Source organism: Triticum dicoccoides, chromosome 3A, assembly GCF_002162155.2.
Source record: "Triticum dicoccoides isolate Atlit2015 ecotype Zavitan chromosome 3A, WEW_v2.0, whole genome shotgun sequence".
In the NCBI taxonomy this organism is placed as follows: Eukaryota; Viridiplantae; Streptophyta; class Magnoliopsida; order Poales; family Poaceae; genus Triticum; species Triticum dicoccoides.
This window is the reverse complement of record NC_041384.1, coordinates 50,377,681-50,404,910: the sequence shown is the minus strand read 5'-3', so window position 1 is coordinate 50,404,910 and position 27,230 is coordinate 50,377,681. Positions and strand designations below refer to the sequence as shown.

The window sequence follows — 27,230 nt, the reverse complement described above, 5'->3', positions numbered from 1 at the left end:
AGAAGGTGGACAGCATGGCGATTGGATCGGGAGGAGGTGGAGAGGTGGTGGCGTGCGTTTCTCTAGCTTTTGTTAGTTGTTTTCTTTTAGCGGCGACGGTCTCTATTTTTTTCTCGTTTCTGTTTTCGTGCGTGCGAACAAACTGGGAAGAGGCGCATGCGCCAAAGCGGACGAGATGAGGTACACCACCGACCATCACGACCGCAGACTTCCGCTTTAGGAGTAGAAAGAAGATTAGTCAATTGGATTTTCCCCTTAAAATCTGTTATTTGTTTTCTTAAAATCCGTTATTTGTTTCCTAAAGCAAATTGTATCTATGATATGGATCGGTTGATTTGGGTAAGTTAGGAAAGTTAGATCTGTGACTTTTTGTACGGTTTGAAAGCGTTGTTTACAAGGAAATAGTGGAGAAAAAAATAAACTAGTGGGGTGGTGGGAGGGGAAGCGAAAAAACCCAAACGAAAGTGGGAGACGAAAAAAACCATGGAGGCTATCCTACCAAGTAACATATCTCTACTGCTAAAGCGGGAGAATCTGGGAGAATTTGAGGGAGGTCCGATTCTTAAGATTTTAGGAGAATCGTTCAAAAGCAGGGGCGGAGCCAGAAAATTTGGCCATTGGGTTCACTCCATGACTCGTTGTGAGAACTTAGTACTATTTTTCTTTGCGGGGAGAACTTAGTACTAGATGTGAAGTTAAAGTCTAATTTTAAATTATCTTACAACAAAATTATAGTACCCCAAAACAACAAAATGAATAGATATATGGTATTATATACTCCCTCCATTCCTAAATATAGGTCTTTCTAGAGATTTCAATATGGACTACATACGGAAAAAATGAGTGAATCTACATTTTAAAATAGTCTGTATACATCCGTATGTAGTTCATATTGGAATCTCTACAAATGAGTAAATAGAGTAGTATTAGATAACTTTCGATCAGGATCATAAGGCAATTCTATTTTATTTTATTTTTGCGGGGAGATCATAAGGCAATTCATCTTAGTTATTTTTGTATGAATAGTAGGCTTCGGGAGACTAGCTGTAGTGACATTTGATGCACTTACCCTACGTCTAATGGGTGACCTTGATGTGCCTATATCATTATCTCGATCTGGTGACCGAGTTTTCTTCAAAATATACGGCTTCATAGGCTAGATCAATTGAAGTTCATGGAGCAAAACAAATAAAAACTAGGGCAAAACAGTCATTGCGATACTGGTGTTTTAGGGTAGATGGAACATACAAAAAAGAGAGGAGATGTGGGTATATAATCTAATTACCTCAATTTTGGGCTTCACTATTGCCGATGTCGATTTCAAGACGTCTACTTGCCGCGGGCGTGCGACGGCGGAGGCGCCGAGCGAGGCAAACAGGCGAGATGAGAATCAGAACAGACGAACGATGAAAAAAAAAAACCAGTCTTTGACGAGGCGTGCCGCATGCTGCTGCATGCGCTTTTCTGGTGAAACGATTTCGTTTTCTTAGGTGTGTAAAAACGTTTACGTGATTCACGCGCTCACGTTTCTTGTAAAACGATTACATGAACTTTTACCTTTTGGGCCCTTTGTTCCACGTATGTGAGATGTGTTGGGGTCAGCCAAAATATTTTATTGGGTTCACATCGATTAAACACGTATATATACGCACGTACCAGGCAAGATCCATCGGGTTCAGTTGAACCCAATAGCTATACGCTGGCTCCGCCGCTGTTCAAAAGAACTGATCCTAAAGTATAATAACTAATTACTCATTTGGTCATTGGTCCAGTAGCGGAGTTGGCCCCTTGTTCACAACTTTCAGGTCCAAGAAACTGCAAGAAGTTACCACAACAAATGTACATATCCTCCAGCATGTTCCATGGCCAGTAGCAGCCCAGCCTCGTGTGAATAGTGAATGTCAGCTATTGCATTTCATCCACAAGAGGAAAAAACAAGAAAATGATATAATTATTTATTTATTTTCAAGAATTCTTCTATCAATGCAATGATAGGCAAAGCTATTCGCAAAAAAAAAGAAGAAGAACAAGATTAGTACAATCTCGGTCGTTTTTGGCCCGTGAGTGAGCCATGCCGTCCGATTGGATGAGGAGCGAGCGGTCAGCCTTGAGCCTGTGAGCCCGTGACTGGCCCAAGCCCCTCCCACAGCCTTCTTTTCCCCCGACCCGCACTGCACTGAACCGAGCGCGTCTAGGTTGCTTCACTCCCCGCCGCCGGTCTCTCGCGTCGCGCCTCTCCAACCCATCCCGCCAGCCACGCTGCTCGCCGCCGACCCGTTCCGCTACCTCCGCCGACCACGGGACTCACCAATTTCCTCGCGCCGACGACGCCTCCGCGACGACCGCCGTCGAGCTCTTCTTCTCCGGCCGCGTACCCAACTCTCCCGTGGCAGGGCCCCGTGCAATGCAGCCTGTCGAGGACATGGATCAGGTGAGCATGATGTCCCCTTCTCTCATTCTTCTTTATGGGCTTTGCTTTGGATGGGATTTCGGCTGCGCATGCTTATATCCATGGATGGTTTCCCCCCCTTTCATGTAGATCGTGGTCAATCGTGCTAGAATTGACCACCAGACGCACCTACACTTGCGTACGTCTGTGGTGCCGATCCTAATCTATTATAACAGACAGCCCATATCGGGTAAGCCAAAAGATTTGAGTCAACCAGCGGGTCTTTTTCCTGGCATTGTTACTGTTTCTGCTGGAAACTTTTGTCATACCTGTAAATATGCCCGTGCGTTGCAACGGGCCCGATAAATACGGCTCAAGACCCCCATAATTCAATGTCCTCTATTTCAACACGGTGTCCCAGCCATGTCACCACTTATCTTAGTCCCTCGCCGACACGTGTCACCACTTATCTTAGTCTTTCACCGCCGGCGATTACCGCAGTGTCCTCTAATCATAACATGTCTGGACTTCGTCAATCCCAGCCATTGCATGACACACATGTCATTCACGTGCAATCACAATGGAATGTTTAAAACGTTTAAAACTAATCTTGTCGAGCTGGACATGAGGACCGCTCTCCGCAAGCTATTCCCTACACTTGGTCCCACGCATCCCGCTACAGTGACAACAGGGAGGCCGTCAAGGAAAGTAGCACCCTGAGTAGGGTGTCATTGGCGGCTGTCACAGTGCTACACTACCGTGAGCGAGATCAAGGACATGGGTCGTGGAGGGTCACTCAAAGTCTGATCCGCTGTGCATTGTTGATGGGTGCCAACGACCGAACCGGGGATTGGTCATCACAATCTAGCACGCGGCTTTCGTGAACCCCTTCCTCCACCGACTTGTAATTATGAAAAGCTTCGCCCCTATCTCATCTAGTAGGAGACCCATGTGTTGCTTTCAGCAAAAGGTTAAAAATACCTCCGCATGCACCATCGAAAACGTCAAAATCATCTACTTTTTGCCTCTTTGTTGACCATTATGCGGTTCACCGATCTGTCAGCTCCGTCCTGCGGAGACACGATGTTGAGTGAGAGGATGCATCAATGTCGACGGCCGGGCATGCACCTTTTCGCAAAAGTGAATTGGAAGTAGATGGCATGCCCGTTGACGACAGCCGCTGGCAGAAAATTCGAATATGGAGCAAGGATAAATAGACAATCAAGTCATGGTCTCCTTTTCTCTCTTATTACTAACTAACTAATTCATTTTCTTTTTTACATTTATCAAAAAAACTTCTTAAGAAACAAATACCATTTCCTATTGATTTTAGCTCTAAAGCTTTTTGCTGCCTCAAACTCATTGACCTATATTAAACCATTCAATATATAGCACACTCTTTTTTGGGAGCGGATATATACTCCTAGAGTCGGTGCCTCCATTTTTCTATGGTTCTCATTGACTGATAACTACACATCAAGTGCACCTTGATACTGGTAGCAACTGGTCGCGCCCTCCCACACTCACTTTTTTATTATAGGGCCAAGATGATACGACCGAAAATAATTCAAGCCCTATATCTGCACAACAAGATGTAACAGAACATCCTTTCATTTCATTGATCAAAGCATATATGTAGTCACTCAATTCATAGTTTTGAACATGCCAATGGCAGGACTGACACGTCCAACAATCATACATATGTTTTCAACTCTCCGCTTCGATGGAGGTGGCTAGGTCAACCTAGGTGCTAGGTGAGGAGGCCGTCATACGCAGTGCCAGTTCCTAGAGGGCATCCGAGGAGACCGGAGAGGCTTGCCTCAGGCAGGAGCCTAGAGACGTCGTCCCATGCCCGGCAACGCCAGCCACTGCAGCACCTCGCTTGACAACTCAGCATTCTTTAAACAGCCTGAAATAATTCGTAGTGTCATTGTAGACTGAAGTGAAGTTTGATTTAAAAGTTTCTTCAGTGCTATATTTACCACTGGTATGAGGAAACCTTAGCAATAAATTAATATGGTCGGTAAGATGCATATGGTTTTTCAGTAAGAATTCACCCTTCCAAAGCACGAAACTTGCAGATTGCCACCCATCTTCACTCACACTTGAGACCAGAGAGACTGAAATTGGAGGCGCTGGAATAGACCTCATCTTCCTGGAAGTAAGAGTTATTCAAGAGCTCACTTGCAGGAAGTCTTTCATCTACAGGAGCTAGACAGATTTCTATGAAATTCTACTTATGTTCCTGACTCTAAGTTATACTGAAGTATTTTATCAGTAAACATTATGTTAGCGTCAGACTTACATAGTTGCTTTCGAAGAGCAAAATGTTTAACGCAGCTGTATTAGCAGGTCAAAAGTAACACCCGTTAACTCCATAATCCTAAATCTCAAGAAAAGACTCCCCAAAAAAAAGAAATAACATGTAATAAACTGTTACCAGGAGTCCAGCATCGAGGACATCGCCTTTTGAAGAACAAATGCCAAGCGTATGTGAGCTAAATATACTTATACAGATCTAGGGGATACGATGAGACTATGCTTCCAAGCACAGAAAGAAAGAAGTACATGATTAGCAATGGCACAAACTAATCTGCACATAGTAAATAACCTGATACAGTATAGACTATACACCAAGGGAAACCGGAACAAAGCGATTCACAAAATGTACAAACTTTACTCTACAGACTCTACAGGCTATAAAATCAGAACATATATACTCAGGTGTAGGTTCTTCAAAATAACTTCAATTGGTTGCACCTTTGCTCAGATCAAATACAAATAGTAGCTGCATTTGTTCAGAACAAAGAATTGAAGCATTCATAGCTTAGCTGCCCTTTGCTTCAGTTAAACAATACGTGCTAGCTTGCTTGATGGTTGTGCCCAAAAAAATCTAGAGTGAACAACTCTGAACCTGGCTCTAGCTAAAAGAACAAAATCATTGGCATAGGTAAGCTTTACTCAGGCTGCTTGATGGTTGTGCCCAAAAAATCCAGTCAACAACTCTGAACCTGACTCTGGCTAAATTACAGACCGGAGCAGTAACTATCAATCAGATTTATACCAAAATGAATCCCTACTACCCCCTAACTGAAAAAGGTAATGATATTGGCATTCAGAATACATCAAACTGCGAAAGGCTGGTTACACTTCAAATATATGTTGAGATATCTATTCATGTGTATGCCACTTCAAAGCTAATAGATGAGTAAGCAATTGGATTTCATTAGTACCACTATAACATAAGAATAACCAAGCAGATTTCAGTATGCAATTGGGTTTCATTAATACTATATGAGTAAGGCTATCACAGATTATCAAATCCATCAAGCACTATAACTGAGGAACAACCAATTCAAACAGTGACAAGCAAGCAAATCTTTTCAGAAGGACAAACCGATCTTTCAAGCATTCAGTTCAGAAGATTCAGAACACACGCGTTTGGTTCACAGCTTCAGAGTGATTTCGGCTAGCTAGACAGGAAACTAACGGAAGGAAAAGGCACGAGCGAGCAGCGGCAGCAGCAGGGACACGCACGAGTGCGAGAGCAGCAGCAGTCGCCGCGCACGGGCTCGCCAGCGAGCAGCGGCAGCAGCAGGGACGCGCACGGGCTCGCCAGCGAGACAGGGGATAGGAAAATAAATCAAACAGGGGTCAAACATACCTCTGGTGTAGCCGCTGCTGGCGACATTGGAGTGCTCGACGTCTGTTCTTGTAGCTCCGGCGAACTCGACGTTTCTTCCTCCGGCGAACTCGGCGAATACGTTGGATGTTTCGTCCAAATCAAAAATTGATCTCATGGAGTTCTGGCCGACTACCCTTCCTTCTTATAGCAGAAAAGAACAATCCGGGTTGGGCACTCCATTGAACTGTGTTCGACAAGGACACAGCTTGCAATCCGATCCAAATCAGGCACGGGTCTCGTGCGCGAGCGCGGCGCGCTCACGTCCCGCAGCCCCTGAAGCAAGCTGTTGACGCTTGCATCGTCAAGCTGCAGCCGCCGTTGCTGGCTCCAGGACAACACCTCCTCCTCGTCGCCCTCAAACCACCGGCCCGGCCCCGGCGCCATCGGCAACGGCCCAACGTCGTGCTGCCGCGCCCGAGCCCCGGTGAGGCGGCCTCCATCCTCCCAAGCGAGCACGCCGGCCGCCGCCAATCCCTCGCGACCGCTGTAGCCCTCGCCAAGCCCCCGCTGGAGCGCCACCGGCCTGCGTCCTCCTGCGCCTCCTCGACCCCGCCTCCTTGCGCCCGTGCGCCGCCGCCTCGGCCTCGCCTCTTCGGCGACAAGCCCCCTCCGGAGCTTCCCGAGCTCGCTCGCCTCCTCGCCGGAAGCCGCCGCCGCCGGGAATGGATTCGCCAACGCCAGCTGCGACGCCTCGACCAGTTCCGGGAATGGATAAGTGGTGGAGCTGGCCGGTGGTGGCAGGTTTTCTTTTGCAAAAAAACGAAACGTTTTCCATCACTTATGTAGGACGGCGGGTTAATTTCTCCGAAACAGAGGGACGTTTTTGCAAAAAGACTAACGACGGACGACCAGAAGCCATCGCTGGTTTATTAATAGGTAAAGATAAAGATAAAGATAATAGCAGCTGCAAGGTCACTCTTTCCAAGAATTCCAGATCTATTCAGATTTGAAATTCTCTTTCCCAATGGAACAACCGTAGACACCAGGAACATTGTTGTAGAACAAGGAGAAACATTGACCGCTTTCTTTGTCTTTGGTTCAATTGGAGATGTCAATGAAGTGCGGTTTGTTGATCAACCTGTTTCACGAAATCATAGCATCAAGATGTTTGGATATTATCTTAGTCCATTTCCACCAAGGCTACCCATAAGTGAATTATGTGATGGATTTGCCAGGTAAGACTTCTGCACTGATTATGGGTTGATTGTTTTTTCTTTTCTTTTTCCTTTCTGTTTGCTAATATTCAAAAACAGCCATCCAGGTGATCGATTTTTTCGACACGACTGCACACGATCACATATTTCTGCTCGTGGGTCAGCTGTTTTCAACGACCAAGAAAGATTGGTTGGCATATCATATGAGCGTCATGGTTTAACAAAGGCCCTGGATGTCGAGGGCATAAGATATGAACTTTTACAGATTTACGGAGGAATGAATGAGATGGTATGCGCTTTTCTTTATAACAAAGTCTATAAATAAATATTTTATTATTATGATGCTTCTGATATTACCCCTTTCCTATCTAGTCCATTTTGCAGATTGTAGAACATATAAGAGCTCTAGGTGAAGTAAGAGCTGCGAATCTTGCAGGCCCTTCTTGATGGTACTACTCTTTTATGTATAATATCTACGTAAATTTCATCATTTTTACATATTTTAATCATTTGAAACTTGACAACAAGGATGATAATATTTTACATATTTTAATCATTTGAAACTCTGCGGCAGGATTTGCTACTGTTGCAAACTTGCAATATATCAACAAAGTAACTTTATGACGACAAAGTAGAAATATAAGTCGCTGCACCAAATGATTGCAAAACCACAAGGATGTAATAGTAGTACGTTTAAAAAAAAAGATGTACATCTAGTTGAATACAGTTCCCATTGAAATATTCATTGCCGTTGGCTTAAGCCTTGCCTCTTTCGACACGCATACTCTTGTGTTACTACAGAATAGCACAAGCCTCGGGAGAAGGTCTATTGCACAAATTAGTGCAAAGCAGTATCCCTAGTCTAGCTCAAAACTAAGTGAACAACTGCAGGGTGTTTGTGTAGTGCTCGTCACTCAGTTTTTTTAGCTGTGGAGCAACTCAGCATATATAAGGTTTATCATGGCCTACAATGTTTAACTAAAAAGTTTGAGATTCTTGTGATCAATTGGTCTTTTTGCGTAGCCTGCCGTTAAAACTTCTGAGTTCTAATTCATTTCCTTGACCACTTTCATCTGTGTGCCAATTCCTACAAGTAGTATACTTCGACTTGGCCTTGCATGCACGCTTTGTTCAGACATGCAACCAATCAAAGTACTTGTACACGAAGCAATCACCAACTCAGTTCTAAGCTCTCAGGAATTAGGTTCTTACTGTACTTTCGGAGATTTGCATTCGAAGTTGTTCAATCAGCAATCAATCATACATGGTGCTAGTAAGTATATAGTACGTACCAGGTGTCATATATATACAAGTAGCACGAAGTGCACTTGGTGAAAACTAAACCATTACAGGACTCTGCTTGTGTAGTTCACGCATCGCTACAAAACATTGCCTAGTATACAAATAATACAAGAGGATTTGTATATGTTATAACCTGCTATCCAAAATAGCCTGAACCTAGCCTAACTTTTATTGGATGACCCAAAGGCTGTTGTCGCATATACGGTAGCTACTTCTTTAACTGAAAATAAACCTACCGTTGCCTGCTCTGTGATTTCAGAGTAGCATGGTTTAATTCGTTTATGACCTCTGCGTTTTATTCAGAAACAAGCATGCACCAAGATACTCACTCAGAAGCAAAATCCAGGATATCTTGTAATTAGCATAGGATAGAACAGATCAATATGGGACCAAGATATGCTATACTTTACATTGCCTACTTAGTGTTTTGATGTTTTCCAGTTAATTATTGCACATGGTTATTGTTTCATCAAGCTCTAACGTATCCTCTCTTTATCCCTCTTAATATAGAAAATATACCGTAGGGGTTTCCCCTACCTACTTTTCAGTCGTCAAAAGAAACTGGAACACATTTTTGAATGCTATGACTAACAGATATACATTTTTTTGGATTTTCTTATTGATATTTTTAATCAAAATATACCTTTATTGTAGGTACTGTACTGTATGCGATGTGAATGTATGACTATCTGATCAAGATGATTGTCAGAGGGCTAATATATTTTTTATGACCATTTTCATCCAGGAATGGGCATGCCTGATGCATGTCGTAGCTAGACCTCTAGATGGGATCGCAGGTGCGATTGGAAGCCATGTACACTTGCTTGAGTTGCTTCCGCAGGAGCCAGAATGATCATTTGCAAAGCAACATCGTCCAGAGAAGTGCAGGGTTTTTTTCTTCTACTCCCTCCGTTCGGAAATACTTGTCTTAGAAATGGTTGTATCTAGAACTAAAACAAGTCTAGATACAACCATTTCTAAGACGAGTATTTCTGAACGGAGGGAGTATTAGACATAATATGGATCCCATGTACTGATCTAGAGTGTATGTACTAGTTAACGCTTGCGTTAAACAAACCCATCACATGGTCATGTATGTAATTTTCGGGTGTGGTTTGTATCCTGACAGATTTCTGTGACGGTAGATGAGCGGTGACATTGCGGTAGATGAGTATGTGTATTCATTTATACTGTGTTCGTATGAACAGAAATAGGGATAGGTTGTGGCGGTGCGCTGCATGGCGTTGTTGCCAGTTGAGACAAAGGGCGTGTTTGGGTCTCGTAGCAGAGGTTGTCTGCATAGTATACACTTCCCAGTTGGGCCTGGCTGAGAGAAAACAAACAAAAACCAACATCTGCATATAGTTTGATTGCCTGCATGGGGCGCAATGAAAGGCGGCATGGTTTGGTTGTCCGCTTGCTTAGGCGGAAATACAAGGCATGGTGTTTGATTTCATGCAACGCGTAACCTCTTCAGTGAGGCGGTGAGATTACCAGGACACATGGGCGTGTAGAACAACCCAAAGACAGACAAAAGATAGCATATTAACATAGTTCTAAACCATAGCAAATAGTTTTAAACGTAGTACCACACTTAAACATAGCAGTTTTCAAGCAAAGCAGTATGATATAGTCGATACTAAACCAGCTGGAGCAACGGAGAGCTGTCTTAGCCGTTCATGGCGAAGGCGTCGTCGTGTCTCCCACACTTGGTCACCACTTCAATATCGTCGTCGTCGAAGATGACGACCTTGAGCGTGTCGGGAGTCAGCAACTTGAAGGTCACCATGTAACCCGATCTTGATCTGATAGACGACGACGAAGGTGGCCCAACCCTCATCGAGGGTGACCATGTCGTTCATCAGCCTCACAGTGACCCTCCATGAGCAACATGTGTTCGTCTTCAGCTTGAGCACCGTTGTCACGACGAGGAAGTGCTTGGTGAAGTCTAGGGGCATTGGTATGCACTCGAGCTTCAGGGCAAGTATCTGCTTGCAGAAGTGAGTTGGCCCACCCTCCTCATAGTACTGCGCGTAGTTTTGGCGCTTGCCGCTAGGGGGCTCCTCCACGACGACCTCGTCGTCCGTGGGCTACACCTCCTTGGTCATGTGCGGCACCACCTCCAAAGGCGGCACCACCTCCTTGCCCTTGTCATTGTTCTCCGTCTCGATCTATGTTATGAACATCACAAAAGTTCATGGCGTTATGAAGAGCACAAAGTTCAAAGGTTGATCGCCACTAAAACCTATCGTCCAAAGCCCCAATATTTACCCACCCCAACGATCACTACTTACCCACAACCACACTCTCTCGTCTCTGTCTCTCACTCTTCCTCCTATCCATCTCCATGAGCTCCAACCCTAGTCTCAAGCTCAAATGAGTCGAGTTACCGAGCGCTCATTAAGCTCACCGAGCTTCGAGCTTTATGTCCAGCCCTAACCCCAACCCCTTCCCTTGGGGCATTGGATGGAGGGCTTTCTTCCTCGGGTGCTCGCTTGGTGACCGCACCAAGTTTGAGAACACCATTGAAGTGTGCTCGAACTTCAGTAGCATTGAAGACATGCACAACGAGGCAGACGTTGTGGTGAAGAAGGCGACGGTGGAGGAGTTGAAGACGTAGATTCCTGACCCAACGAAGGGTGCTATGTCAGTCGACATCCTTCGCTGGGCCATGAATCAGGCCGACTCTAGCCCAGTGTCGCTGGATAGAGGGCAAGGTGGGCCAAGTACAGGGAGTACATGGCTCCTCATGAACAGCGTGCCGCAGCGTACGTGAATAGGACTTTGGTGGCGCTGGAGGAGGACGAAGAAGCGGTGGAGATGGTTTTCAGGGCGTCGGAGCCAAGCCAACGTACTTTGCCAATCGATCTGGACTCTGGCGAGGACGACGATACGGTGGTCCAGTCAGAGGACAAGAACAAGGCCACCCACCACTAAAACCGCCTCCAGGGTCGCCGAGGCTAAGATTAGAAACTATTGTTTAAGATTAACCTTTTATCCCCATTCCCCTTGTACTCAATCCAGATCGGAACCCTAAATCCATCGCCATTAGGAACTCATGATGAATTTATGATCACTACTACGGCTATTTACCCTGATACGTCTCCAACGTATCTATAATTTTTTATTGTTCCATGCTATTATATTAGCTGTCTGGATTTTTATATGCATTATTATGCTATTTTATATTATTTTTGGGACTAACTTATTAACCTAGAGCCCAGCGCCAGTTTCTGTTTTTCCTTGTTTTTGTGTTTCGCAGAAAAGAAATACCAAACGGAGTCGAAACGGAATAAAACTTCATGATGATTTTGTTGGGGAACGTAGTAATTTCAAAAATTTCCTACGCACACGCAAGATCATGGTGATGCATAGCAACAAGAGGGGAGAGTGTTGTCTACGTACCCTCGTAGACCGAAGCGGAAGCGTTGACGCAACGTAGAGGAAGTAGTCGTACGTCTTCCCGATCCGACCGATCCAAGCACCGTTACTCCGGCACCTCCGAGTTCTTGGCACACGTTCAGCTCGATGACGATCCTCGGGCTCCGATCCAGCAAAGCGTCTGGGAGGAGTTCCGTCAGCACGACGGCGTGGTAACGATCTTGATGTTCTACCGTCACAGGGCTTCGCCTAAGCACCGCTACAATATGACCGAGGTGGAATATGGTGGAGGGGGGCACCGCACACGGCTAAGGAACGATCACGAAGATCAACTTGTGTGTCATGGGGTGCCCTCCTGCCCCCGTATATAAAGGAGCAAGGGGAAGGAGGCCGGGCCTAGGAGGGGCGCGCCAGGGAGTAGGATTCCTACTCCTAGTTGGAGTAGGTTTCCTCCTTTCCTAGTCCAACTAGGAGAAGGGGGGAAAGGGAGGAAGAGGGGAAGGAAGGGAGAGAGGGGCCGCGCCCCAAAGCCCTTGTCCAATTCGGACTGGGCTTGGGAGGGGCGCGCGCCACCTCCTGGTCCTTCCCACTAAGGCTCATTAATGCCCATTGCTTCTTCCTCGTATTCCCGTAACTCCCCGGTACCTCCGAAAATACCCGAATCACTCGGAACCTTTCCGATGTCCAAATATATTCGTCCAATATATCGATCTTTACGTCTCGACCATTTCGAGACTCCTCGTCATGTCCCCGATCTCATCCGGGACTCCGAACTCCTTCGCTACATCAAAACTCATAAACTCATAATATAACTGTCATCGAATCCTTAAGCGTGCGGACCCTACGGTTCGAGAATAATGTAGACATGACCGAGACATGTCTCTGGTCAATAACCAATAGTGGAACCTGGATGCTCATATTGGCTCCTACATATTCTACGAAGATCTTTATCGGTCAGACCGCATAACAACATACGTTGTTCCCTTTGTCATCGGTATGTTACTTGCCCGAGATTCGATCGTCGGTATCTCAATACCTAGTTCAATCTCGTTACCGGCAAGTCTCTTTACTCGTTCCGTAATACATCATCTCGCAACTAACTCATTAGTTGCAATTCTTGCAAGGCTTATGTGATGTGCATTACCGAGAGGGCCCAAAGATACCTCTCCGACAATCGGAGTGACAAATCCTAATCTCGAAATACGCCAACCCAACATGTACCTTTGGAGACACCTGTAGAGCTCCTTTATAATCACCCAGTTACATTGTGACATTTGGTAGCACACAAAGTGTTCCTCCGGTAAACGGGAGTTGCATAATCTCATAGTCATAGGAACATGTATAAGTCATGAAGAAAGCAATAGCAACATACTAAACGATCAAGTGCTAAGCTAACAGAATGGGTCATGTCAATCACAGCATTCTCCTAATGATGTGATCCCGTTAATCAAATAACAACTCTTTGTCCATGGTTAGGAAACATAACCATCTTTGATTAACGAGCTAGTCAAGTAGAGGCATACTAGTGACACTCTGTTTGTCTATGTATTCACACATGTATTATGTTTCCGGTTAATATAATTCTAGCATGAATAATAAACATTTATCATGAAATAAGGAAATAAATAATAACTTTATTATTGCCTGTAGGGCATATTTCCTTCAGTCTCCCACTTGCACTAGAGTCAATGATCTAGTTCACATCGTCATGTGATCTAACATCAATAGTTCACATCATCATGTGATTAACACCCATAGTTCACATCGCCATGTGACCAACACTCGAAGGGTTTACTAGAGTCAATAATCTAGTTCACATCGCTATGTGATTAATACCCAAAGAGTACTAAGGTGTGATCATGTTTTGCTTGTGAGAGAAGTTTAGTCAACGGGTCTGCCATATTCAGATCCGTATGTATTTTGCAAAATTCTATGTCTACAATGCTCTGCACGGAGCTACTATAGCTAATTGCTCCCACTTTCAATATGTATCCATATTGAGACTTAGAGTCATCTAGATCAGTGTCAAAATTTGCATCGACATAACCCTTTACGACGAACCTTTTTGTCACGTCCATAATTGAGAAACATATCCTTATTCCACTAAGGATAATTTTGACTGCTGTCCAGTGATCTACCCCTAGATCACTATTGTACTCCCTTGCCAAAATCAGTGTAGGGTATACAATAGATCTGGTATACAACATGGCATACTTTATAGAACCTATGACTGAGGCATAGGGAATGACTTTCATTCTCTTTCTATCTTCTGCCGTGGTCGGGCTTTGAGTCTTACTCAATTTCACACCTTGTAACACAGGCAAGAACTCTTTCTTTGACTGTTCCATTTTGAACTACTTCAAAATCATGTCAAGGTATGTACTCATTGAAAAAACTTATCAAGCGTCTTGATCTATCTCTATAGATCTTTGATGCTCAATATGTAAGCAGCTTCACCGAGGTCTTTCTTTGAAAAACTCCTTTCAAATACTCCTTTAGGCTTTCCAGAAAATTCTACATTATTTTCGATCAACAATATGTCATTCACATATACTTATCAGAAATGCTGTAGTGCTCTCACTCACTTTCTTGTAAATACAGGCTTCACCGCAAGTCTGTATAAAACTATATGCTTTGATCAACTTATCAAAGCGTGTATTCCAACTCCGAGATGCTTGCACCAGTCCATATATGGATCGATGGAGCTTACATATTTTGTTAGCACCTTTAGGATTGACAAAACCTTCTGGTTGCATCATATACAACTCTTCTTTAAGAAATCCATTAAGGATTGCAGTTTTGTTATCCATTTGCCAGATTTCATAAAATGCGGCAATTGCTAACATGATTCGGACAGATTTTAAGCATCGATACGAGTGAGAAAATATCATCGTAGTCAACACCTTGAACTTTGTCAAAAACCTTTTTCGACAAGTCTAGCTTTGTAGATAGTAACACTACTATCAGCGTCCGTCTTCCTCTTGAAGATCCATTTAATCTCAATGGCTTGCCGATCATCGGGCAAGTCAATCAAAGTCTATACTTTGTTCTCATACATGGATCTCATCTCAGATTTCATGGCCTCAAGCCATTTCGCGGAATCTGGGCTCATCATCGCTTCCTCATAGTTCGTAGGTTCGTCATGGTCAAGTAACATGACCTCCAGAACAGGATTACCGTACCACTCTGGTGCGGATCTCACTCTGGTTTACCTACGAGGTTTGGTAGTAACCTGATCTGAAGTTACATGATCATCATCATTAGCTTCCTCACTAATTGGTGTAGTAGTCACAGGAACAAATTTCTGTGATGAACTACTTTCCAATAAGGGAGAAGGTACAATTACCTTATCAAGTTCTACTTTCCTCCAACTCACTTCTTTCGAGAGAAACTCCTTCTCTAGAAAGGATCCATTCTTAGCAATGAATGTCTTGCCTTCGGATCTGTGATAGAAGGTGTACCCAACAGTCTCCTTTGGGTATCCTATGAAGACATATTTCTCCGATTTGGGTTTGATCTTATCAGGATGAAACTTTTTCATATAAGCATCACAATCCCAAACTTTAAGAAACGACAACTTTGGTTTCTTGCCAAACCATAGTTCATATTGTGTCATCTCAACGGACTTAGATGGTGCCCCTTTTTTGACGTGAATGCAGCTGTCTCTAATGCATGATCCCAAAACAATATTGGTAAATCGGTAAGAAACATCATAGATTGTACTATATTCAATAAAGTACGGTTATGATGTTCGGACACACCATTATGCTATGGTGTTCCAGGTGGCATGAGTTTGTGAAACTATTCCACATTGTTTTAATTGAAGACCAAACTCGTAACTCAAATATTCTCCTCCACGATCATATCGTAGAAACTTTTATTTTCTTGTTACGATGATTCTCCACTTCACTCTGAAAACCTTTGAACATTTTTCAAATGTTTCAGACTTGTGTTTCATCAAGTAGATATACCCATATCTGCTTAAATCATCTGTGAAGTTCAGAAAATAATGATACCACCGCGAGCCTTAACACTCATCGGATCGCATACATCAGTATGTATTATTTCCAATAAGTCAGTTGCTCGCTCCATTGTTCCGGAGAACGGCGTTTTAGTCATCTTGCCCATATGGTTCGCAAGAATCAAGTGATTCCAAAAACCCATCAGCATAGAGTTTCTTCATGCGCTTTACACCAATATGACCTAAACGGCAGTGCCACAAATAAGTTGCACTATCATTATTAACTTTGCATCTTTTGGTTTCAATATTATGAATATGTGTATCACTACGATCGAGATCCAATGAACCATTTTCATTGGGTGTGTAACCATATAAGGTTTTATTCATGTAAACAGAACAACAATTTATTCTCTTACTTAAATGAATAACCGTATTGCAATAAACATGATCAAATCATATTTATGCTCAACGCAAACACCAAATAACACTTATTTAGGTTCAACACTAATCCCGAAAATATAGGGAGTGTGCGATGATGATCATATCAATCTTGGAACCACTTCCAACACACATCGTCACTTCACCCTTAACTAGTCTCTGTTTATTCTGCAATTCCCGTTTCGAGTTACTAATCTTAGCAACTGAACTAGTATCAAATACTGAGGGGTTGCTATAAACACTAGTAAAGTACACATCAATAACATGTATATCAAATATACTTATGTTCACTTTGCCATCCTTCTTATCCACCAATCACTTGGGGTAGTTCCGCTTCCAGTGACCAGTCCCTTTGCAGTAGAAGCACTTAGTCTCAGGCTTAGGACCAAACTTGGGCTTCTTCACTTGAGCAGCAACTTGATTGCCGTTCTTCTTGAAGTTCCCCTTCTTCCCTTTGACCTTTTCTTGAAACTAGTGATCTTGTCAACCATCAACACTTGATGTTTTTCTTGATTTCTACCTTCGTCGATTTCAGCATCACGAAGAGCTTGGGAATCGTTTCCGTTATCCCTTGCATACTATAGTTCATCACGAAGTTCTACTAACTTGGTGATGGTGACTAGAGAATTCTGTCGATCACTATATTATCTGGAAGATTAACTCCCACTTGATTCAAGTGATTGTAGTACCCAAACAATCTGAGCACATGCTCACTGCTTGAGCGATTCTCCTCCATCTTGTAGCTATAGAACTTGTTGGAGACTTCATATCTCTCAACTCGGGTATTTGCTTGAAATATTAACTTCAACTCCTGGAACATCTCATATGGTCCATGACGTTCAAAACGTCTTTGAAGTCCCGATTCTAAGCCGTTAAGCATGGTGCACTTAAACTATCAAGTAGTCATCATATTGAGCTAGCCAAACGTTCATAACGTCTGCATCTGCTCCTGCAATAGGTCAGTCACCTAGCGGTGCATCAAGGACATAATTCTTCTGTGCAGCAATGAGGATAAACCTCAGGTCACGGATCCAATCCGCATCATTGCTACTAACATCTTTCAACTTAGTTTTCTCTAGGAACATATATATAACATAGGGAAGCAACAACGCGAGCTATTGATCTACAACATAGATATGCTAATACTACCAGGACTAAGTTCATGATAAATTTAAGTTCAATCAATCATATTACTTAAGAACTCCCACTTAGATAGACATCCCTCTAATCCTCTAAGTGATCACGTGATCCAAATCAACTAAACCATAACCGATCATCACGTGAAATGGAGTAGCTTTCAATGGTGAACATCACTATGTTGATCATATCTACTATATGATTCACGCTCGACCTTTCGGTCTCAGTGTTCCGAGGCCATATCTGCATATGCTAGGCTCGTCAAGTTTAACCCGAGTATTCCGCGTGTGCAAAACTGGCTTGCACCCGTTGTAGATGGACGTAGAGCTTATCACACCCGATCATCACATGGTGTCTGGGCACGACGAACTTTGGCAACGGTGCATACTCAGGGAGAACACTTATACCTTGAAATTTAGTGAGAGATCATCTTATAATGCTACCGTCAAACAAAGCAAGATAAGATGCATAAAAGATAAACATCACATGCAATCAAAATATGTGACATGATATGGCCATCATCATCTTGTGCTTTTGATCTCCATCTTCAAAGTACTGTCATGATTTCCATCGTCACCGGCATGACAGCATGATCTCCATCATCTTGATCTATATCAATGTGTCGTCATATGGTCGTCTCGCCAACTATTGCTCTTGCAACTATTGCTATCGCATAGCGATAAAGTAAAGCAATTATTTGGCACTTGCATCTTATGCAATAGAGAGACAACCATAAGGCTTTTGCCAGTTCCCGATAATTTCAACAAAACATGATCATCTCATACAACAACTTATATCTCATCACGTCTTGACCATATCACATCACAACATGCCCTGCAAAAACAAGTTAGACGTCCTCTACTTTGTAGTTGCAAGTTTTACGTGGCTGCTACGGGCTGAGCAAGAACCGTTCTTACCTACGCATCAAAACCACAATGATAGTTTGTCAAGTTGGTGCTGTTTTAACCTTCGCAAGGACCGGGCATAGCCACACTCGGTTCAACTGAAGTTGGAGAAACTGACACCCGCCAGCCACCTGTGTGCAAAGCACTTCGGTAGAACCAGCCTTGCGTAAGCGTACGCGTAATGTCGGTCCAGGCCGCTTCATCCAACAATACCGCCGAACCAAAGTATGACATGCTGGTAAGCAGTATGACTTATATTGCCCACAACTCACTTGCGTTCTACTTGTGCATATAACATCAACACATAAAACCTAGGCTCTGATACCACTGTTGGGGAACGTAGTAATTTCAAAAATTTCCTACGCACACGCAAGATCATGGTGATGCATAGCAACAAGAGGGGAGAGTGTTGTCTATGTACCCTCATAGACCGAAGTGGAAGCATTGACGCAACGTAGAGGAAGTAGTCGTACGTCTTCTCGATCTGACCGATCCAAGCACCGTTACTCCGGCACCGCCGAGTTCTTGGCACACGTTCAGCTCGATGACGATCCCCGGGCTCCGATCCAGCAAAGCGTCGGGGAGGAGTTTGAAGGAAATATGCCCTAGAGGCAATAATAAAGTTATTATTTATTTCCTTATATCATGATAAATGTTTATTATTCATGCTAGAATTGTATTAACCGAAAACATAATACATGTGTGGATACATAGACAAATAGAGTGTCACTAGTATGCCTCTACTTGACTAGCTCGTTAATCAAAGATTGTTATGTTTCCTAACCATGAACAAAGAGTTGTTATTTGATTAACGAGGTCACATCATTAGTTGAATGATCTGATTGACATGACCCATTCTATTAGCTTAGCACCCGATCGTTTAGTATGTTGCTATTGCTTTCTTCATGACTTATACATGTTCCTATGACTATGAGATTATGCAACTCCCGTTTGCCGGAGGAACACTTTGTGTGCTACCAAACGTCACAACGTAAATGGGTGATTATAAAGGAGCTCTACAGGTGTCTCCAATGGTAGATGTTGGGTTGGCGTATTTCGAGAATAGGATTTGTCACTCCGATTGTCGGAGAGGTATCTCTGGGCCCTCTCGGTAATGCACATCACATAAGCCTTGCAAGCATTGCAACTAATGAGTTAGTTGCGGGATGATGTATTACGGAACGAGTAAAGAGACTTGCCGGTAATGAGATTGAACTAGGTATTGGATACCGACGATCGAATCTCGGGCAAGTAACATACCGATGACAAAGGGAACAACGTATGTTGTTATGCGGTCTGACCGATAAAGATCTTCGTAGAATATGTAGGAGCCAATATGGGCATCCAGGTCCCGCTATTGGTTATTGACCGAAGACGTGTCTCGGTCATGTCTACATTGTTCTCGAACCCGTAGGGTCCGCACGCTTAAGGTTTCGATGACAGTTATATTATGAGTTTATGATTTTTGATGTACCGAAGGAGTTCAGAGTCCCGGATGAGATCGGGGACATGACGAGGAGTCTCGAAATGGTCGAGACATAAAGATCGATATATTGGACGACTATATTCGGACATCGAAAAGGTTCCGAGTGATTCGGGTATTTTTCGAAGTACCGGGTAGTTACGGGAGAAGCAATGGGCCTTGATGGGCTTTAGTGGGAAGAGGAGAAAGGCCAAGGGGCTGCTGCGCCCCCCTCCCCTCTAGTCCAAATTGGACTAGGGAAAAGGGGGCCGGCCACCTTTCCTGCTCCTCCACTTCCTTCTCCCTTCCTCCCCTCTTGGTGGACTCCTACTAGGACTTGGAGTCCTAGTAGGACTCCACACCTGGCGCGCCTCTCCTATGGCCGGCCTCCTCCCCCTTGCTCCTTTATATACGGGGGCAGGGGGCACCTCTAGACACACAAGTTGATCCACGTGATCGTTCCTTAGCCGTGTGCGGTGCCCCCTGCCACCATATTCCACCTCGGTCATACCGTTGTAGTGCTTAGGCGAAGCCCTGCGTCGGTAGAACATCATCATCGTCACCACGCCGTTATGCTGACAGAACTCATCCCTGAAGCTTTGCTAGATCGGAGCCCGGGGAGCGTCATCGAGTTGTACGTGTGCTAAGAACTCGGAGGTGCCGGAGTAACGGTGCTTGGATCGGTCGGATCGGGAAGACGTACGACTACTTCCTCTACATTGTGTCAACGCTTCCGCAGTCGGTCTGCGTGGGTACGTAGACAACACTCTCCCCTCTCGTTGCTGTGCATCACCATGATCTTGCGTGTGCGTAGGAATTTTTTTGAAATTACTACGTTCCCCAACAGTGGCATCCGAGCCTAGGTTTTATGGTTTGATGTTATATGCACGAGTAGAACACAAGTGAGTTGTGGGCGATATAAGTCATACTGCCTACCAGCATGTCATACTTTGGTTCGGCGGTATTGTTGGATGAAGCGGCCCGGACCGACATTACGCGTACGCTTGCGCGAGACCGGTTTCCCCGACGTGCTTTGCACATAGGTGACTTGCGGGTGACTGTTTCTCCAACTTTAGTTGAACCGAGTGTGGCTACGCCCGGTCCTTGCGAAGGTTAAAACATAGTCAAATTGACAAACTATCGTTGTGGTTTTGATGCGTAGGTGAGATTGGTTCTTGCTTAAGCCCGTAGCAGCCACGTAAAACTTGCAACAACAAAGTAGAGGACGTCTAACTTGTTTTTGCAGGGCATGTTGTGATGTGATATGGTCAAGACGTGATGAGATATAAGTTGTTGTATGAGATGATCATGTTTTGTGGAAGTTATCGGCAACTAGCAAACGCCTTATGGTCATCTCTTTATTGCATAAGATGCAAACGCCAAATAATTGCTTTACTTTATCGCTATGCGATAGCAATAGTTGCAAGAGCAATAGTTGGCGAGACGACCATGTGACGACACATTGATATAGATCAAGATGATGGAGATCATGGTGTCATGCCGGTGACGATAGAAATCATGACGGTGCTCCGGAGATGGAGATCACAAGCACAAGATGATGATGGCCATATCATATCACTTATATTGATTGCATGTGATGTTTATCTTTTATGCATCTTATCTTGCTTTGGTTGACAGTAGCATTATAAGATGATCTCTCACTAAATTATCAAGAAGTGTTCTCCCTGAGTATGCACCGTTGCCAAAGTTCGTCGTGCCCAGACACCACGTGATGATCGGGTGTGATAAGCTCTACGTCCATCTACGACGGGTGCAAGCCAATTTTGCACACGCAGAATACTCAGGTTAAACTTGACGAGCCTAGCATATGCAGATATGGCCTCGGAACACAGAGACCGAAAGGTCGAGCGTGAATCATATAGTAGATATGATCAACATAATGATGTTCACCATTGAAAACTACTCCATCTCACGTGATGATCGGTTATGGTTTAGTTGATTTGGATCACGTGATCACTTAGAGGATTAGAGGGATGTCTATCTAAGTGGGAGTTCTTAAGTAATATGATTAATTGAAGTTTAGTTTATCATGAACTTAGTCCTGGTAGTATTAGCATATCTATGTTGTAGATCAATAGCTCGCGTTGTTGCTTTCATATGTTTATTTTGATATGTTCCTAGAGAAAATTGTGTTGAAAGATGTTAGTAGCAATGATGCGGATTGGATCCGTGATCTGAGGTTTATCCTCATTGCTGCATAGAAGAATTATGTCCTTGATGCACCGCTAGGTGACAGACCTATTGCAGGAGCAGATGCAAACGTTATGAACGTTTGGCTAGCTCAATATGATGACTACTTGATAGTTTAGTGCACCATGCTTAACGGCTTAGAATCGGGACCTCAAAGACGCTTTGAACGTCGTGGACCATATGAGATGTTCCAGGAGTTGAAGTTAATATTTCAAGCAAATACCCGAGTTGAGAGATATGAAGTCTCCAACAAGTTCTATAGCTAAAAGATGGAGGAGAATTGCTCAACTAGTGAGCATGTGCTCAGATTGTCTGGGTACTACGATCGCTTGAATCAAGTGGAAGTTAATCTTCCAGATAAGATAGTGATTGACAGAATTCTCTAGTCACCATCACCAAGTTAGTAGAACTTCGTGATGAACTATAATATGCAAGGGATAACGGAAACAATTCCCAAGCTCTTCGTGATGCTGAAATCGATGAAGGTAGAAATCAAGAAAAACATCAAGTGTTGATGGTTAACAAGACCACTAGTTTCAAGAAAAGGGCAAAGGGAAGAAGGGGAACTTCAAGAAGAACAGGCAAGCAAGTTGCTGCTCAAGTGAAGAAGCCCAAGTCTGGTCCTAAGCCTGAGACTAAGTGCTTCTACTGCAAAGGGACTGGTCACTAGAAGCGGAACTACCCCAAGTGATTGGCGGATAAGAAGGATGGCAAAGTGAAAATAAGTATATTTGATATACATCTTATTGATGTGTACTTTACTAGTGTTTATAGCAACCCCTCAGTATTTGATACTAGTTCAGTTGCTAAGATTAGTAACTCGAAACGAGAGTTGCAGAATAAACAGAGACTAGTTAAGGGTGAAGTGACGATGTGTGTTGGAAGTGTTTCCAAGATTGATATGATCATCATCGCACACTCCCTATAATTTCAGGATTAGTGTTGAAACTAAATAAGTGTTATTTGGTGTTTGCGTTGAGCATGAATATGATTTGATCATGTTTATTGTAATACAGTTATTCATTTAAGTAAGAGAATAAATTGTTGTTCTGTTTACATGAAAAAAAACCTTATATGGTTACACACCCAATGAAAATAGTTCGTTGGATCTCGATCGTAGTGATACACATAATCATAATATTGAAACCAAAAGATGCAAAGTTAATAATGATAGTGCAACTTATTTGTGGCACTGCCGTTTAGGTCATATTGGTGTAAAGCGCATGAAGAAACTCCATGCCGATGGGCTTTTGGAATCACTTGATTATGAATCAGTTGATGCTTGCGAACCATGCCTCATGGGCAAGATGACTAAGACTCCGTTCTTTGGAACAATGGAGCGAGCAACAGATTTGTTGGAAATCATACATACTGATGTATGTGGTCCGATGAATATTGAGGCTCGCGACAGGTATCATTATTTTCTGTTCTTCACAGATAATTTGAGCAGATATGAGTATATCTACTTAATGAAACATAAGTCTGAAACATTTGAAAAGTTCAAAGAATTTTAGAGTGAAGTGGAAAATCATCGTGACAAGAAAATAAAGTTTCTATGATCTGATCGCAGAGACAAATATTTGAGTTACGAGTTTGGTCTTCAGTTAAAAACAATGTGAAATAGTTTCACTACTCACGCCACCTGGAACACCACAAGATTATGATGTGTCCAAACGTCATAACCGTACTTTATTGGATATAGTACATCTATGATGTTTCTTACCGATTTACCAATATCATTTTGGGATTATGCATTAAAGACAGCTGCATTCACGTTAAAAAGGGCACCATCTAAGTCCGTTGAGACGACATAATCTGTATTGTGGTTTGGCAAGAAACCAAAGTTGTCGTTTCTTAAAGTTTGGGTTGCACTGCTTATATGAAAAAGTTTCAACTTGATAAGCTCAAACCCAAATCGGAGAAGTGCGTCTTCATAGGATACCCAAAAAGAAAAATGTTGGGTACACCTTCTATCACAGATCCGAAGGCAAGCTATTCGTTGCTGGGAATGGATCCTTTCTAGAGAAGGAGTTTCTCTCGAAAGAAGTGAGTGGGAGGAAAGTAGAAAACTTGATAAGGTAATTGTACCTTCTCCCTTATTGAAAAGTAGTTCATCACAGAATTCTATTCTTGTGACTACTACACCAATTAGTGAGGAAGCTAATGATGATGATCATGTAACTTCAGATCAAGTTACTACCGAATCTCGTAGGTAAACCAGAGTGAGATCCACACCAGAGTGGTACGGTAATCCTATTCTGGAGGTCATGTTACTTGACCATGACAAACCTACAAACTATGAGGAAGCGATGATGAGCCCAGATTCCGATAAATGGCTTGAGGCCATGAAATCTGAGATATGATCCATGTATGAGAACAAAGTATGGACTTTGGTTGACTTGCCCGATGATTGGCGAGCAATTGATAATAAATGGATCTTCAAGAGGAAGACGGACGCTGATAGTAGTGTTACTATCTACAAAGCTAGAATTGTCGCAAAAAGGTTTTCGACAAGTTCAAGGTGTTGACTACGATGAGAGTTTCTCACTCGTATCTATGCTAGAGTCTGTCCGAATCATGTTAGTAATTGCCGCATTTTATGAAATCTGGCAAATGGATAAACAAAACTGCATTCCTTAGTGGATTTATTAAAGAAGAGTTGTATATGATGCAACCAGAAGGTTTTGTCAATCCAAAAGGTGCTAACAAAATGTGCAAGCTCCAGCGATCCATCTGTGGACTGGTGCAAGCATCTCGGAGTTGGAATATATGCTTTGATGAGTTGATCAAAGCATATAGTTTTATACAGACTTGCGGTGAAGCCTGTATTTACAAGAAAGTGAGTGGGAGCACTACAGCATTTCTGATAAGTATATGTGAATGACATATTGTTGATCGGAAATAATGTAGAATTATTGTGTAAAGCATAAAGGAGTGTTTGAAAGGAGTTTTTCAAAGAAAGACTTCGGTGAAGCTGCTTACATATTGAGCTTCTATAGAGATAGATCAAGATGCTTGATAAGTTTTTTCAATAAGTACATACCTTGACAAGATTTTGAAGTAGTTCAAAATGGAGCAGTCAAAGAAAGAGTTCTTGCCTGTATTACAAGGTGTGAAGTTGAGAAGACTCAAAGCCCGACCACGACAGAAGATAGAAAGAGAATGAAAGTCATTCCCTATGCCTTGGCCATAGGTTCTATAAAGTATGCCATGTTGTGTACTAGATCTAGTGTATACCCTACACTGATTGGCATGGGAGTACAATAGTGATCTAGGAGTAGATCACTGGACAGCGGTCAAAATTATCCTTAGTGGAATAAGGATATGTTTCTCGATTATGGAGGTGACAAAAAGGTTCGCCATAAAGGGTTACGTCGATGCAAGTTTTGACACTGATCTGGATGACTCTAGGTCTCGATCTAGATACGTATTGAAAGTGGGAGCAATTAACTAGATTAGCTCTGTGCAGAGCATTGTAGACATAGAAAATTGCAAAATACATAACGGATCTAAATGTGAAAGACCGTTGACTAAGATTCTCTCACAAGAAAAACATGATCACACCTTAGTACTCTTTGGGTGTTAATCACATAGCGATGTGAACTAGATTACCGAATCTAGTAAACCCTTTGGGTGTTGGTCACATGGCGATGTGAACTATGGGTGTTAATCACATGATGATGTGAACTATCGATGTTAATCACATGGTGATGTGATCTAGATTATTGACTCTAGTGCAAGTGGGAGACTGAAGGAAATATGCCCTAGAGGCAATAATAAAGTTATTATTTATTTCCTTATATCATGATAAATGTTTATGATTCATGCTAGAATTGTATTAACCGGAAACATAATACATGTGTGAATACATAGACAAACAGAGTGTCACTAGTATGCCTCTACTTGACTAGCTCGTTAATCAAAGATGGTTATGTTTCCTAACCATGAACAAAGAGTTGTTATTTGATTAATGAGGTCACATAATTAGTTGAATGGTCTGATTGACATGACCCATTCTATTAGCTTAGCACCCGATCATTTAGTATGTTGCTATTGCTTTCTTCATGACTTATACATGTTCCTATGACTATGAGATTATGCAACTCCCGTTTGCCGGAGGAACACTTTGTGTTCTACCAAATGTCACAACGTAAATGGGTGATTATAACGGATCTCTACAGGTGTCTCCAATGGTAGATGTTGGGTTGGCGTATTTCGAGAATAGGATTTGTCACTCCGATTGTCGGAGAGGTATCTCTAGGCCCTCTCGGTAATGCACATCACATAAGCCTTGCAAGCATTGCAACTAATGAGTTAGTTGCGGGATGATGTATTACGGAACGAGTAAAGAGACTTGCCGGTAACGAGATTGAACTAGGTATTGGATACCGACGGTCGAATCTCGGGCAAGTAACATACCGATGACAAAGGGAACAACGTATGTTGTTATGCGGTCTGACCGATAAAGATCTTCGTAGAATATGTAGGAGCCAATATGGGCATCCAGGTCCCGCTATTGGTTATTGACCGGAGACGTGTCTCGGTTATGTCTACATTGTTCTCGAACCCGTAGGGTCCGCACGCTTAAGGTTTCGATGACAGTTATATTATGAGTTTATGAGTTTTGATGTACCGAAGGAGTTCGGAGTCCCGGATGAGATCGGGGACATCACTACAAGAAATATGTCAATTTGTGACCACCACTATTGGTCACTGAATGGTCACAAATTTCCATTTGTGACCTTTTTGTGACCAAAAACAGAAGGTCAAAAGCTGGCCGTCGTAAACTGACTATAGCGACCTTTCTTCTGGAATGGTCGCAAACGTTTATGACCAAAATAAGTCCACTGTGGTGTTTTGGTCACTAGCAACCTCCCCAGGCCACGTAGGTATCCAGCGTGGCAAGCTGATGTGGCACAAGATTCAGCCCGGTCCAATTCAATTTTCTACATGGGCCTAGCCCATTAATTCAGCCTTTCTATATTTTTTTCCTGTTAATTTTTCGTTGGCTTCATGGGCCAAGCCCAACATTGCAGCCTTTTTATTTTGCGCCATGGCCTTTTTGTCTTAGCAGTCCCATTTTTTGTTTTTTATAAAATGGGTCCCCGTTTTTGAGGTTCTGGTAACTGGGTCCTAGCTGTCAGGGTCATATTCTTCATTTTTTTCAATTTAACATAAATAAATACCCAGTATGTCTGAGTCGCC

General features: G+C 43.1%; 1 protein-coding gene across 1 annotated transcript; it reads left to right on the top strand.

Annotated features, from left to right (window-relative positions):
* Positions 1 to 2,172: 2,172 nt before the first annotated feature.
* On the top strand, positions 2,173 to 9,714 carry LOC119267010. Its single transcript, XM_037548305.1, has 6 exons — positions 2,173 to 2,431; positions 2,540 to 2,717; positions 6,970 to 7,249; positions 7,328 to 7,517; positions 7,601 to 7,677; positions 9,276 to 9,714. Exons 1-5 carry the CDS (start codon positions 2,405 to 2,407, stop codon positions 7,673 to 7,675), a joined length of 750 nt encoding a protein of 249 aa, XP_037404202.1. The 5' UTR covers positions 2,173 to 2,404; the 3' UTR covers positions 7,676 to 7,677; positions 9,276 to 9,714.
* The last annotated feature ends 17,516 nt before the right edge of the window (positions 9,715 to 27,230 follow it).